This window comes from Bipolaris sorokiniana (assembly GCF_000338995.1).
Source record: "Bipolaris sorokiniana ND90Pr unplaced genomic scaffold COCSAscaffold_4, whole genome shotgun sequence".
Lineage (NCBI taxonomy): Eukaryota > Fungi > Ascomycota > Dothideomycetes > Pleosporales > Pleosporaceae > Bipolaris > Bipolaris sorokiniana.
In genome coordinates, this window is record NW_006911898.1 from 714130 (window position 1) to 726737 (window position 12608).

General features: G+C 52.0%; 3 protein-coding genes across 3 annotated transcripts; 1 reads left to right on the plus strand and 2 right to left on the minus strand.

Annotated features, from left to right (window-relative positions):
* Positions 1-12: 12 nt before the first annotated feature.
* COCSADRAFT_169270 (uncharacterized protein) lies at positions 13-1686 on the plus strand (the record flags this gene model as incomplete). Its single annotated transcript, XM_007699651.1, has 2 exons — positions 13-26; positions 75-1686. The coding sequence occupies 2 exons, from the start codon at positions 13-15 to the stop codon at positions 1684-1686; spliced, it is 1626 nt and encodes a 541-aa protein (XP_007697841.1).
* Positions 1687-3860: 2174 nt separating this feature from the next.
* On the minus strand, positions 3861-6623 carry COCSADRAFT_297083 (uncharacterized protein). Its single transcript, XM_007699652.1, has 7 exons — positions 5953-6623; positions 5670-5892; positions 5454-5563; positions 4944-5367; positions 4498-4875; positions 4221-4401; positions 3861-4106 (listed from the first exon to the last, which is right to left on the minus strand). Exons 1-7 carry the CDS (start codon positions 6178-6180, stop codon positions 4055-4057), a joined length of 1596 nt encoding a protein of 531 aa, XP_007697842.1. The 5' UTR covers positions 6181-6623; the 3' UTR covers positions 3861-4054.
* A 783-nt stretch (positions 6624-7406) lies between these two features.
* COCSADRAFT_297111 (uncharacterized protein) lies at positions 7407-9329 on the minus strand. Its single transcript, XM_007699653.1, has 3 exons — positions 9267-9329; positions 7929-9042; positions 7407-7602 (listed from the first exon to the last, which is right to left on the minus strand). Exons 2-3 carry the CDS (start codon positions 8930-8932, stop codon positions 7488-7490), a joined length of 1119 nt encoding a protein of 372 aa, XP_007697843.1. The 5' UTR covers positions 8933-9042; positions 9267-9329; the 3' UTR covers positions 7407-7487.
* Positions 9330-12608: the final 3279 nt, after the last annotated feature.

A 12608-nucleotide genomic window follows, 5' to 3' on the forward strand; every position in this document is an offset into this window, starting at 1 on the left:
TAACCATCCATAATGGCTTCAAAAATGTAAGTCTGCCCTGCTGTTGTTGTCTTACAACTCACTAACGCGTGCAGCGTCGTCGTCGGTGACGTCAACGGGCAATTCAAGACTGTCTTCCAGAAGCTGAGCGCACTGCATGCAAAGAACAACTTTGCTTTCGCCCTCATCATAGGCAACCTATTTGCAGCTTCGCTCGATGATGAGGACACGGCGTCAGGTGATGTGCAGGCACTCGTTGATGGTCAAATCGATGTGCCGTTGCCCACCTACTTTGCTCTTGGCAGTAATCCACTTCCCCCAGCAGTCGTCCAAAAGTTGGAATCTTCCAGTGATGAACTATGCCATAATCTCTTCTTCCTTGGCAAGCGGACTACTATGAAGACGTCTGAGGGCATCCGCATTGTCGCGCTAGGCGGCCGGTTGGATGCGAACATCATTGCTGGCCAGTCCAAGGACAAGTACCCGCCTTTTTACAGCGAGACGGATGCCAAGATTTTGCGAGGAGCAACGACAGCTGATATCCTCATCACCAACGAGTGGCCGGAGGACATTCGGAAGCGTTCCAAGGTCGAGTTCAACCCTGACGTACAGCCGACTAGTCAGCAATGCATCGCAGATCTGGACGTGATATTGAAACCGAAGTACCACTTCTCAACATCCGGCGGCACCTTCTACGAGCGAGAGCCATTCTTTCATCCACCCAGTGCTGAAACCGACAATCTCTATCCGGTAACGCGATTCATCAGTATGGCGTCCTTTGGCAATCCCAATAAGCAAAAGTGGATTTATGCCTTTTCTCTCGAGCCTTCTGCGAGCCATCCCGTCGCACCTCCGCCTGGCTCAACCGCTTGTCCTGTCGTTCTTTCTGAGAAGAAGCGAGTTGCACCTGAGTATCAGGAACAACATCTAGTCTATGACGATGGAAGTCGAGGCCGGAGAGGCAACAAGAGACGAAAGGGTGAGCCTCGAGGGCCCATTACTGCATCAGAATGCTTCTTTTGCTTGGCCAATGAAAACATTGCGACGCACTTGATAGCCTCGATTGGCGAGAACTCGTATTTGACCACTGCAAAAGGCCCTCTGCCAACTCCACAAACCTTTTCCAAACTCGGCTTCCCCTGCCACATGCTCATCATTCCATTTACACACCAACCGACGCTAGGATCAATGACAGAAGAAGAGCGCCATGCGACCTATGCAGAGATGCAACGATACCGGCGCGCAATGAACAGCATGCTCAAGTCCGTAGCAGATACGGACTATGGTTCAGTCACGTGGGAAGTCAGTAAATCTAGCTTGCCTCATACACACTGGCAATACCTCCCAGTCAGCGCCGATCTTATTAGTAAAGGACTTGTCGAGGCTGCATTCAAGGCATTGGCCGAGAATCTACATTGGCCGAAATTTCAAAAAGAGGATGTAGGTGATGGAGTCGAAGAGACGAGCGACTTCTTCAGGGTCTTGGTGTGGGATCCAAAAGACGACCCAGACAAGCAGACAAGCTACGTTATGCGCTTCGACGAAAAGATACGTTTCCACAACCAGTTTGGACGAGAGGTGTTGGCTAAGTTGTTGCGACTCGACCAGCGTGTCGACTGGAAGAATTGCGGACAGACGCAGCCTCAAGAAGAGCAGGATGTTGAAAAGTTCAAGGAGGCATTCAAAGAGTTTGACTTTGCCGCATGATACCCATACTCAGCAAGCAACCTTGGCCCTATGCAATCTTCCGGAGTACGTCCGAGCAAGCTTCTCCAAGAGATTAGTTCGTAATGCATATATGTCACGCTGCTAATGAAACATTGTCACAAAGACACGCAAGCCCAGCCAAGTCCCAAGACACCGACGTCGCTGCGAATATACTCGAAACGGCAGTTCTGACATCAAACTGTCCAATGCGGCACTAAAGGGTTGGCATACCAAGCTCCGGTGTCGCCCTGGATAATCAACACCTTATTTCCGGTTACACGAGCAGCTCTCGTACTCTGGCCAGCAAATTCATTGCAGTACTCACCTCCGTACCAGCGTCTCAATTTAAACAAAACTTCAAGATTAGATGCAGGACAAACAACAATTATCTAAACATGGTTTTGATGCGCCAGACGCGCACCATTTCAGCATACGCACCTTGGCATCTTCCTCTTGAGGCTAACATCCTTCTTCTTCGAGCCAGGGCCATCGCTTGGCCTTCACGTGTTGTGTAGAGCGCGGGGCACGAGCCAATCAGCAAGATGATCCCCCACTCGACCACATCTGCAGTCATGCCCATGTTTCCTCCTTCAAGCCCCTCATCTTTCACGTTGGCCATGTCTTATCATCCATTCGCTCCTTTGCAACGCCTTGCGAGCGTCCATGTTTCCGACCCGCACCACGCGCCGGCGCCTTCCACACGGACACATTATCCTCATCTAGCAAGCACCCAATGACAAGGCGATACTGTTAGCGTACGCCCCCAGTCACGACCCTATCACACGTCGCGATAAGCCCACCTGCACTCCCCATGCCCGCGCTTTCCGTAACCCTTCCATGACCTTATCCCTCTTGCACACCTACACCAGTCATTGGCATTCTCCTTCGTCTTACCATGCAGCACTACTCATCTTTTCCCCCCTGAACAGGAAGGCAGCTCCATGACTTGGGGCCGCCAGAAGCAAGTTGCACTGCCGATCAGGTACGCTTTGCTCTAGTCGTCCGATGTCTCTAGATGAAGGACTACGCTTCAGCCGCTTACGACCCTTGTCGACCTGCCTTATCGGGTTTCGGTCAACGATCTTTGTGGGCGCGTGTTTATTGTAGGCTTGCTGATGGGGTTGTTCCGCGGTTACACCACTTTTTTTGCTGGGCAAGTAAGAGTAGGTTGAGCCGGGGGGGTAGGCGTGCGATGCTTCATTGGATTAGACCGTGTTTTGTTTCGTTTCCTGGAACGGGAAAGGGAGTGGAGGGGGCCGGGACTAAAAGATGATGGTGGATAGAATGGTAAGAAAAGAGAAGACTGGGTGGGGACTTGTATATAAGATGGGGTGGATTGTACGTACTGTTGTACCCATTGTGCATGACATCGGCTTCACTGTCGAGTGTCTACCTCTGATTGCGGGTTTCATATCTCAATTGACATATCACTCTTCCCTTAACCATTTCCTCTCCCACCTCTCATTCCAGACAAGATGAAGACCTCCCTCCTCATCGCCGCAGTCTCCGCTGCCATCGCCTCCGCCGCCCCCGCCCCATCCAACCTCTCCGCCCGCGCTCCACCCAACGTGCCCTCCAAAGCCGATGCAACTACCCAACTCGCCGGCCTCACGGTCGCCGCCCAAGGCCCGCAAACTGGCTACTCTCGCGACCTGTTCCCCCACTGGATCACTCAATCCGGCACCTGCAACACGCGCGAGACGGTGCTCAAGCGCGATGGCACAAACGTAGTCACCAACGATGCGTGCTCGTCGGTCTCCGGCTCGTGGTTTAGCCCATACGATGGCGCGACATGGACGGCGGCGAGTGACGTAGATATCGATCACATGGTTCCGTTGAGTAATGCTTGGAAGGTAAATGATCTCTCTCCCCCTCCCCCCCTCCCCCCTCTCTCTTTCCCCTAAAAGCCCTCGCCGCAAGGCGAAAAAACCGCTGAAGAAAACGCAAATTGGAAAATTGGTAACTGACGAAAAAAAATTAAAATTAGTCCGGCGCAGCATCCTGGACCACCGCCCGCCGCCAGGCCTTTGCCAACGACCTGACCAACCCCCAATTGCTTGCTGTTACCGACAATGTCAACCAGGCTAAAGGAGATAAGGGACCGGAAGATTGGAAGCCCCCGCTAACGAGCTACTATTGCACGTATAGTAAGATGTGGATTAAGGTCAAGAGCGTGTATGGATTGACGATTACGAGTGCGGAGAAGAGTGCGTTGACGAGTATGCTTGCGACGTGCTAGATGGATGAAGGAGTATGAATGAATGAATGAATGAATGATATTTTGTTTTCTTTCTTTTGGAGAAAAAGGAAGAGTGAATCAAGTGGAAATGATTGTTGAATTGCTGATTGTATCTATGTCGTCGGGGTTTCACAGTGTATATATGAATTCTGGGTTTTCTCTATCGGTTAGGTCGAGCCATCTGGACGCAGTCAGAAATTGAGCTTTTTTATTTTACATATCTGTTTTGTTTTGATTGGAGAACTAGGCTATGAAGGAAAAGGGAATTAAAAGGGAAAGAGGGGGGGAAACTTACTCCTGGTTCTCCAACTTGATGTAATCGGGTGCAGCTCGAATTAATGCTTTCTTCTTGTTCTGGCGCACGCAGTAGAAGTGGATGAAGGTGAGGATGCCGAGACAGATGCCCCAGCAGACGATTATTGTGACTTCTGCGGGGACATAGCGGGGTGCGTCTGATGGACGAAATGTTTGAGGGCCTAAGAAATTGGGATCGATGTTAGTTGGTTTGTCGTCGGATATGCAATCCCCTCTGGTGCCAAGGGAAATCATATATAGAAGGGGGGGAAACATACCTATAATATTCCCAACACAGTACCCAATCAAAAACATAGCCGCTACACTCGTCTTCTTCGTATACCCCGCCACATTACTCGCCACCAAGCTCAAGAGCGCCACGAACGGCGTTGGGCTCGCCTGCGTGAGATAGTATCCCGCAAGGCGCCCCGAGTTACTGGATAGCGGCAGCGCGACAATAAGCAGCATGCCGAGGATAGCAGTGAGCAGGCCAATCATGGAAATAAGAATGCGGTTCCCGTACTTATCGCCGGCCCAGCCGCAGGCAATTAGGAAGACAATTTCGACGGCGCCGCCCGGGGTACCGTATAAAAGGGATTGCTCGGGTGTGTAGCCAAAGCCGACGATGAGTTGGGAGAAGAAGTTTGAGATGCCGCCTTTTCTTATTGTCAGCAAACAGTAACAACATGAGTGGTAGTAAGAAGGGGGGGGGAGGAGGGCAGACCATTCGGAATATCAGCAATCAGCGCATAAAAAAAGAAAGCCCAACTCAGCGGATCCAGCAACGCCTCCTTCAACTGATACCACTTGAAATGCCTATTCCCCACGCCTTGTTTGTTAATTCGAATCCGCTCAACAGCCAGCACGCGATCCTCCTCGCTCAACCACCGACAGTTAAGCTGGTTATCCGGCACAATCCACAGAAACACGACGCCACAGCACGCCGTCAGCAGACCCGTTGCTAGGAAAACAATCTTCCAGGGTTCAATCGTCGTTCCAGACTTGCGGCATCCAACAGCGATGCCGTAGGCGAGGCACCCGCCAAAGATCTGCGCGAACCCGTTGAAGCTGAACCAGATGGCGGTGCGCGAGCCTTGTTCGGCGGTTGTGTACCATTGCGAGGTGAAGAGGGCGAAACCGGGGGTTACCTAGTAAGTAGTAAACACGTAGTTAGCGCCTTCTTTTTTCAATAGTAAAACTGCCGTTGTTGTTGTTTTGGTTTGAAAGAACTTACGGCTGCTTCGAAGACGCCGAGGAAAAAGCGGATGGCGAGGGCACCCGAGAAGTTTGATACGGCCGCGAAGCAGGAGAGGATGAGGCCCCAGATTATGATGTTAAAGGCCGCTAAAATCGGCATATACTCATTAGACCTGAAATGTTCCCTTTTTCGATTTCAACAGAGAAGAGGGGAAAACAAATGTGGTAAAATATCTGGAAGATGGATACTTACAATACTTCCCCAAAGGCAAAACCTGCAACAACCTCGAGGTTGGATACTCCCAAGCTATATACCCAAAGTAAAACATGCTCCCCAGCCACGAATACTCATCCCCCGTGAGATTGATCCCGGATTTCAGTGGATTGTCTGATGGCGGGAGTTTAAGGCCCATGATGCTGGCGTAGGAGAGGGTTGTTTTGTCGAGGTAGTTGAGGCCGTACACTAGACACATAATCTGTACGAAGTACACATGTCATTACGAAGTGTAGGTGGGTGGATGGAGGGTAAGGCTTACAGGCATCAAATGCCAATCAATCTTCCTTAACAACGCCTTACTCTTCTCCTCGGTGAGATGAATCACCTGGCCTTCCATCCCTTCAAACGCTTTCATCGCTGCATCTGCATCGTGTGAGTGCTTGAGGAGTTTCTCTGCCACCTTGCCCTTTGGCACAACGGTATCCTGTACCACCGTATCTTTCTCTACATCCGCTGTAGGTATCGGGGCTGCGGCTGCGGATGCCATGGCGGCTGGAACGTATATGTATCGTTGCCGCTTCTCTTCTTTCCTACTCTACGTACTCCCAGGGACAAACAAGGAAAATGAGAATGGGTGATGTGTAGACACAAGGGATCAACAATGGATATCTATTGAAAAGAAAAGTAACAATCGCATCGAACTTATGTAACTCAATCCAACCCAACCCAACCGAGTGCCCGCAGATCCAACGGTCTCTCGCCCGCCTCCAACTTTCCTTTTCGGGGGTTGACCATTGGAGAGCCTGTTGGAGCACCGCCATTGCTCTTTTACCCGTCCGTCTATCTCAAGCCCACTTTTGTTGCTTGTCCATGATAAGATAAAGCTTGGTCGCCCGCCACTTTACCTCCTGCTCCTACTTACGGCAGCGGGATAAGAGTGGGCTTTGCTTTCTTTGCCGATCTCGTCTAATCATCTGAGAAGGCGCAAAAAAAAAGCCGACGTTATCATGCCATTTGCGGGGTAAAAAGCGTAGGTGTGTTGCTGATCGTCCGCCCCGCGGAAAAATCCGGGTCGAAGAAAGGCAAATGATTGAATACATGGACAAGGGGAGGTAAAATATGTGGTACATGATAGTTACTGGACGGAACTTTGCCGTATAAGGAAGCTGCGTTTCGGGAATTCCAGATTGGGGAAGCACAGCATGCTTCAGTGGTGGAGATGTGGGTTATTAGGGGGAAGGTAAGCATGGAAGTTAAGGTGACTGATTGGATTGGGGGAGCTGTTACAAAAGCGGGGAAAGCATGATTGATAGTGGGCAGAGAGCGATGGGCAATGCATGCGTGTGTCATGTCAGTGTGCTAGTAGCGTAGCAAAAAAGAGAGAGCTTATCACGAGCGCGCCTATCTCCGCTTAACAAAACTAAGCATGAAAACAAGTTTAAAACTCTAAAATAAGCGCCGTGCACGCACGCACACGCACACGACACAACTTCAAGACACTAGAATAGGGAGGTCATTCTTGGCATGAACCATTGCATTGCAACTAGGAAACTCTTCTTTTTTCCCCAAAAAAGCAACACGCCTGTGCGAATCCGTAGTAATAACCACGCTTGCCTGTGAACAGACTCCTTGGGAAAAACGCCAGGCTGATAAACAAGCCAATGCTCTAAATTCACACTTTGTCCTGCCCATCTTTGCCCCATCCTAAATTTCAGATGGTAGCCGCACAACCTTGCAAACGCCGCCCTGATGCAGTTTCGTAAAATGCTTTGAAACGACTGTTTCCCCTTGATTCGGGAACAAGAAAAAGAAGCGAATAAAAAAAAAGAAGCCGCGAGTAAATCGTTACGCGTGTTAAATAGATAAGCAGAGAAGCGAAGACACAGTCTGTGATCCGAGAGAGCAAAAAGGCGCTACTACGATCGGACAAAGACGCTGTTGAGCTTGTTCAGTGCGCTGCTGTCGGCAGCTGTGCTGTTCTTGGCAAGTCGTTCTGGGGCCAGATCGCGGGGAAACCTCGATGCAGTGTTTGGGCTGCGGCTGCCAGAACGGCTGGTGCTCTGGTTGTCCTTGGTCTGGATGTCGCCATTGAGCAGCGAGTCGAGCGTTGGCAGCGGTCTCGAGGGTGGCGGTGCTGATGTGGTGGTAGGGGCGCCGCTAGGCTCTGATGGGCGAGAATCCGACTTGTCAGAAGTCTCTGGGGTTGGCGGCCTATTGGCACCTGTCGAGGCGGCGGCACCGTTGATGGCTGGTAGTTGGGGGCCTTGCTCGGGAATGGATTGTGCAGGTGCTGGCGGAGGAGCAGGCGCGCCGACTCGCTGTAAATGTTGCTGACGTTGAGCGTGCTCGGCGGCTGATGGAGTGCGCAATGGAGGTGTCGTCATATACTGCTGAGCAGCGTGAGCAGCGTGAGCAGCGTGCGCCGCATAGGCGGGGTGCTGCATAAGCATGGGATGGTGGCCCTGGGGAGCGTGAGGATGTGCGATTGGCGGCTGCGCGCGGTCATAGACATGGGCCTGGGGATGATATTGGGGCTGTGCATAGACTACACCGGGGTAGAAGTAAGGGTGCTGTGGGTAGTACGCGTGTAATGGAGAAGAGCCATTCGGAGGCGTAGGAGGATAGATAGGGACCGCGTACATGGGCGCGACAGGGCCGCCGCGTGTGTAGGGCGAAGAGGGGGCCATGCTGTGGCCTGGAGCATTGTATGGGGAACCAGGCATGGGGCCGCGAGTGACGGCAGGCACGGATTGAGTCTCGTTTACTGCAGACTCGGGGTACATGTTCTTGGGCGGTCGAATGTGTCGCAGCTGGGCATCGTTTGTGGGTTGGGGGAGATTGTTGGAATTTGATCGTGAGTAGTAGCTGATGAGGTGGAGGTGCTGTCCGCTCTGTGTAGTGATGCTGAAGGACTGCTTCATCAGACCGTCGGGCTTGTATCGGTAGCCGTCTGGTCCCTCGCCCTCAGAGTCTCCGTTTGCCGAGCCGTCTGGTGACTTTCCGCTTGCGCGCTTTGCTACTGGCGGAGTAGGCACAGCGCTGCCTCCTCGCTTGCCCTCCATTTCTCGGTATGTGAGGAAGCTGCCAGAGACGCGGCTGGCGCTCCATGATTTCCCGTCGGTCCATCGTCTCATGCCGGCCTCGCGCTCGTCCCACACGAATACTGAGCCGGACTTGATCTGCTGGCGCTCCTTTTCGGACAAGCGGCGCTGGACGCGCGGTAATATGCCAATGCGGCAGGCCTCGAACAGAATGATGGCATCGTTAGGGGTGCGGACATGGCCGTGGTAGGTCTCCATGGCAGTGGTGGTGGTGGTGGTGTGTGTCTGTGTGATGTGTGATGTGTGATGTGTGGCGTGTGGTAGCAAGATGGTACCGTAGTAATGTGAGGTCAGTGCCTCATGGGTATCTTTGGGGTCAATGTCAGTTTGTGGGTGGTGGCAGATAGAGCGAGTGTACTTGGGATTAAGTACAATTCGCAGTGAAGAGAGTGGGTGCAGGGTACCCGGCAACGTCGGGACAAGGCGAAAGTAGGCATAAAAGCTAGTACAATGCCTGACCCCGGAGTGGAGGTAGCGTACAGGCGGGCGAGGCTAGCTAGTAGGCGAGACGAAACAAGAGGCAGATACTTACGGGAGGACGTGCGACTGCAACAGTGATTGCGACAAGGCGTGTGTGTATGTGTATGTGTGTGTGAAGGTGTGTGTGTGTGTGGCTGTGCGGTCAGATCAAGGCTGGCCGGGTGTTGGGTGGAAGGCTAGCGAGGTGAAACGAAGCCGGGGGGAGGAAGAGTCAGTACAGCAGGACGAGGAGATGAGGAGATGAGGAGAACAAGAAAAAGGCGAAACTTTTTCAAAAGCCATGAGCAGTCATCTGGGCTCATGTACTTGCTCACGGGCAGGGCAGCGCAGGCTTGGGCCCCAGAAATGACTTTTGGCCCTTTCTCGGCGTTGGGATAGCGTCTCTGGATCGCCCGCCGCGCGTGGAGTGGCGGCTGATAGCGAAATAAGGCCCACAAGCAGCCGAGACAAGCTTTGCTCGGAGGCCGCTGACTGTGCTGACTGGGTGGAAGTAAGTAGAGGCAGTATGTAGTCGTGTGCGTGAGCATGTTCTATTCATGCATGGCCGTGGAAAAGTGTAGTGTAGTGTAGTGTAGTGTAGTATAGCAGCGTGAATGCTCGCAAACACGCAACCACACAGGCGCGCACACTCGAGGAAATGAAGCGCCCAGCCTGCCACGGCTGCCACGGCTCTGGTGGTCAGCGCCATGGGCATCGGCCGGCCAAGCTTTAACTCTAAACGAATCTTTATTTTCGACAAGCCTTCAGCAGCTTGGCGGGCCCAGTCGTGACAGTCCGGCAATCCGTCTTGTCCTACTTGGCTGGTCGAAGCGGGCGGTGCCCCAATCTACCAAGCACAGCCAAGGCGTTCCAACCGCCTGTGTCTGGCCATACTACGCCCTCGCCCTCCATGGCGTCCTTGGCTATCTGCCCACAAGACGCCCCCAAACCCGCCAGCTCTGCTCGGCGCCCTTGGTGCTGGCAATCAACCTGCCGCTCTCCGTCTGTTGTGGCCTACGTGGAGCTTTACGAGCACTGAGCACTGAGCACTACTCGACATTACCAACTCCACACCAAACGTAATCAACCCCCAGTCTCACTCAGCCTGTACCACCACCACTACCACCGCAGCCATACAAACACACTCGCCCGCGAATGCCATCAAGCTTAGCGCATGCCGTTTAAGCTTACCACCGTGCCACGCCCATCCCAAACCCGTCCACACGGTAACTCAGCCCGTCCCTTCTTCCTCCACATGACATGCCTGTGCTCGACCACAACCTCCTGCATTTCGCCCGCGCCTGATCGTCGCTTCAACACTACTATTATATACTAACTACGCTACTTTCACCCACACATAATTACACTCTCTATTCACTTGTGCAACCCCCTTTCTCTCTCCCCTTCCGTGGCCTACCCCCTTCACCTGCCCTCCTAGTACCACTTGCCTCCACAACGCCACGGCACCTAGCGTCTCAGCTGCCCTAGACAGACAAAGGCCCGAATTGGCCTTTATTGGCGCTGGGTCACACTCAAGCCAGCCAAGACACACACAAACCCTCCCGTCGACTTTGGCACCGCCAGCCAAGATGCCACCACCAATGCTTCCTCCTGCTCTTTCCACTGCTCTCATCCACTTTTCAACTCCCACCCGATGAGTCCTTCCCGTCATCCGATTTGCCAACATGCCGCGTCATCCGGCTTCCCACTCAAGCCCGCCCAGCGTTGGCTTTCTCCACCCCCCTCCTCTTTTCCTGCGCCCGCCCTTTTGTCCCTAACTGCCTATGTATCCGCTCGCATCCGCTACAATGATATCCTTCCCAGCTTACACCGCACTTTCTCTTTTTTCTTACTTCTTTGGCCCCATCCATACCTATTAAAATCAGCCCTTTTTCCGATTCGCTTAGCATATACTGGGGGGCCTGTTAGAATACGCACTAGCCGACTAGCCAGCGTAAGCAGATAAGGTTGGTTCGCAGACATTAAGCATAATTCTCTGGCCCGCTTTGTTCCCTAGGCTATTTTCCTCGCTCTCTCTCTCTCAACAAGCGGTGGCAAAACACAAACGCCCCGTCGCACAAAAGCCACAGATTGATTTAGTGTAGGAGGGATGTAATATGTGACATGTGATATGGCACGAAGCAGCGAAACAATCGAGATCTCATCGTATAGCCAAGTGTTAAGTAGGCTAATCCGGTTTTGTCGCTGCAAAGAAGAAGAAAAAAAAGCCACACAGAAATCATACGAATATACCGCTCAGCTCAGCCTGGGCAGCCGCCACATCTGGCGCTGCTAATGCAAACATTTCCCTCGTCTTTGCTTTTCCCGTTTCCCGCCGCATAACATGCTCATCTCCTCTCCTTCCTCCTTCCTTCCTCCCACCGCTTACTTATTTTCTTCCTTAGTTTATTCTACTTTACTTACTTGGCTCCGTACCCGTTTTCACCACGGACCACGGGCACACGTAAACCGGGGCCATGTATCAAAGTAGAGTAAAGTACGGGGGCCAAGCCCCAATTTGATTCATTAGGGCTTGTCCATGCGAGACGGACTTGGCCCTTCTTCCTCTCTCTCTCCCCCTTCGCTTTTTCGCCCTGCGTATATGAATTTATCCGGTTTAACTAGTACTATGGCTACGTACCAAGCAATTAGATGAATTATTCCAAGGCTCTATTGTTTCTAGCTTGCTTCCTTTCCAATATCGTATGTATCGGAAAGATGGAATGGACTATCTGAATCATCCATGTATGATCGTCGTCGTTTCGGACTTTTTGCCAATCAAACGGATTTTTTTTAGCAGACTGGGCTTACTGTGTTCGCTCTGACACATGCAACACAACACATACATCTTCTCGCGCCTCCGATCTTTGCGTAATGCTGAGCATGAGGAGAGAGGGGGCGGAGGGGGGAGGGGGGGAGGGGCTGTGTATAGGTAGAGAAGGCGAAGAAAAAGTGGCGTCTTGGGGTTTTTTATTGGATCAGTGTTTAGCACTTGTCTTGTCTTGTCTTCTTTTGTCGGAACTTTCGGACTTTCTTTTTTTCTCTTTCTCGCCGTTTAGTTCATGGGTTTCTTGGGGGAGCTTACATTGGGATTACGTAGGCTAAGAAGTCGCGTTGTAAATGTGTCTGCCTGGAAAGGAACAGAGAGATTTGAGCGAGTCAACGCAAGAACTCTGGAGATGGTAATGAACGTAATGTGAGTGAAGTGGGGAAGCAGGTTTTTTCTGAATAACAAAAGGAAAAAAGGGGAGTGGAAAGGCCAGACGTTTGAGGCAAAACTGGGTTTTTTTGGTCCAGACTAAATTGAGTGTCGAACTTTGGTTATGGCGATGCGCGGTATGACTAAGAAAAGCTGTAAACCTTAATTCCAGATTGTGAGATGCCAAGTAACCAAATGCTTATTTTTGGTTTCCCC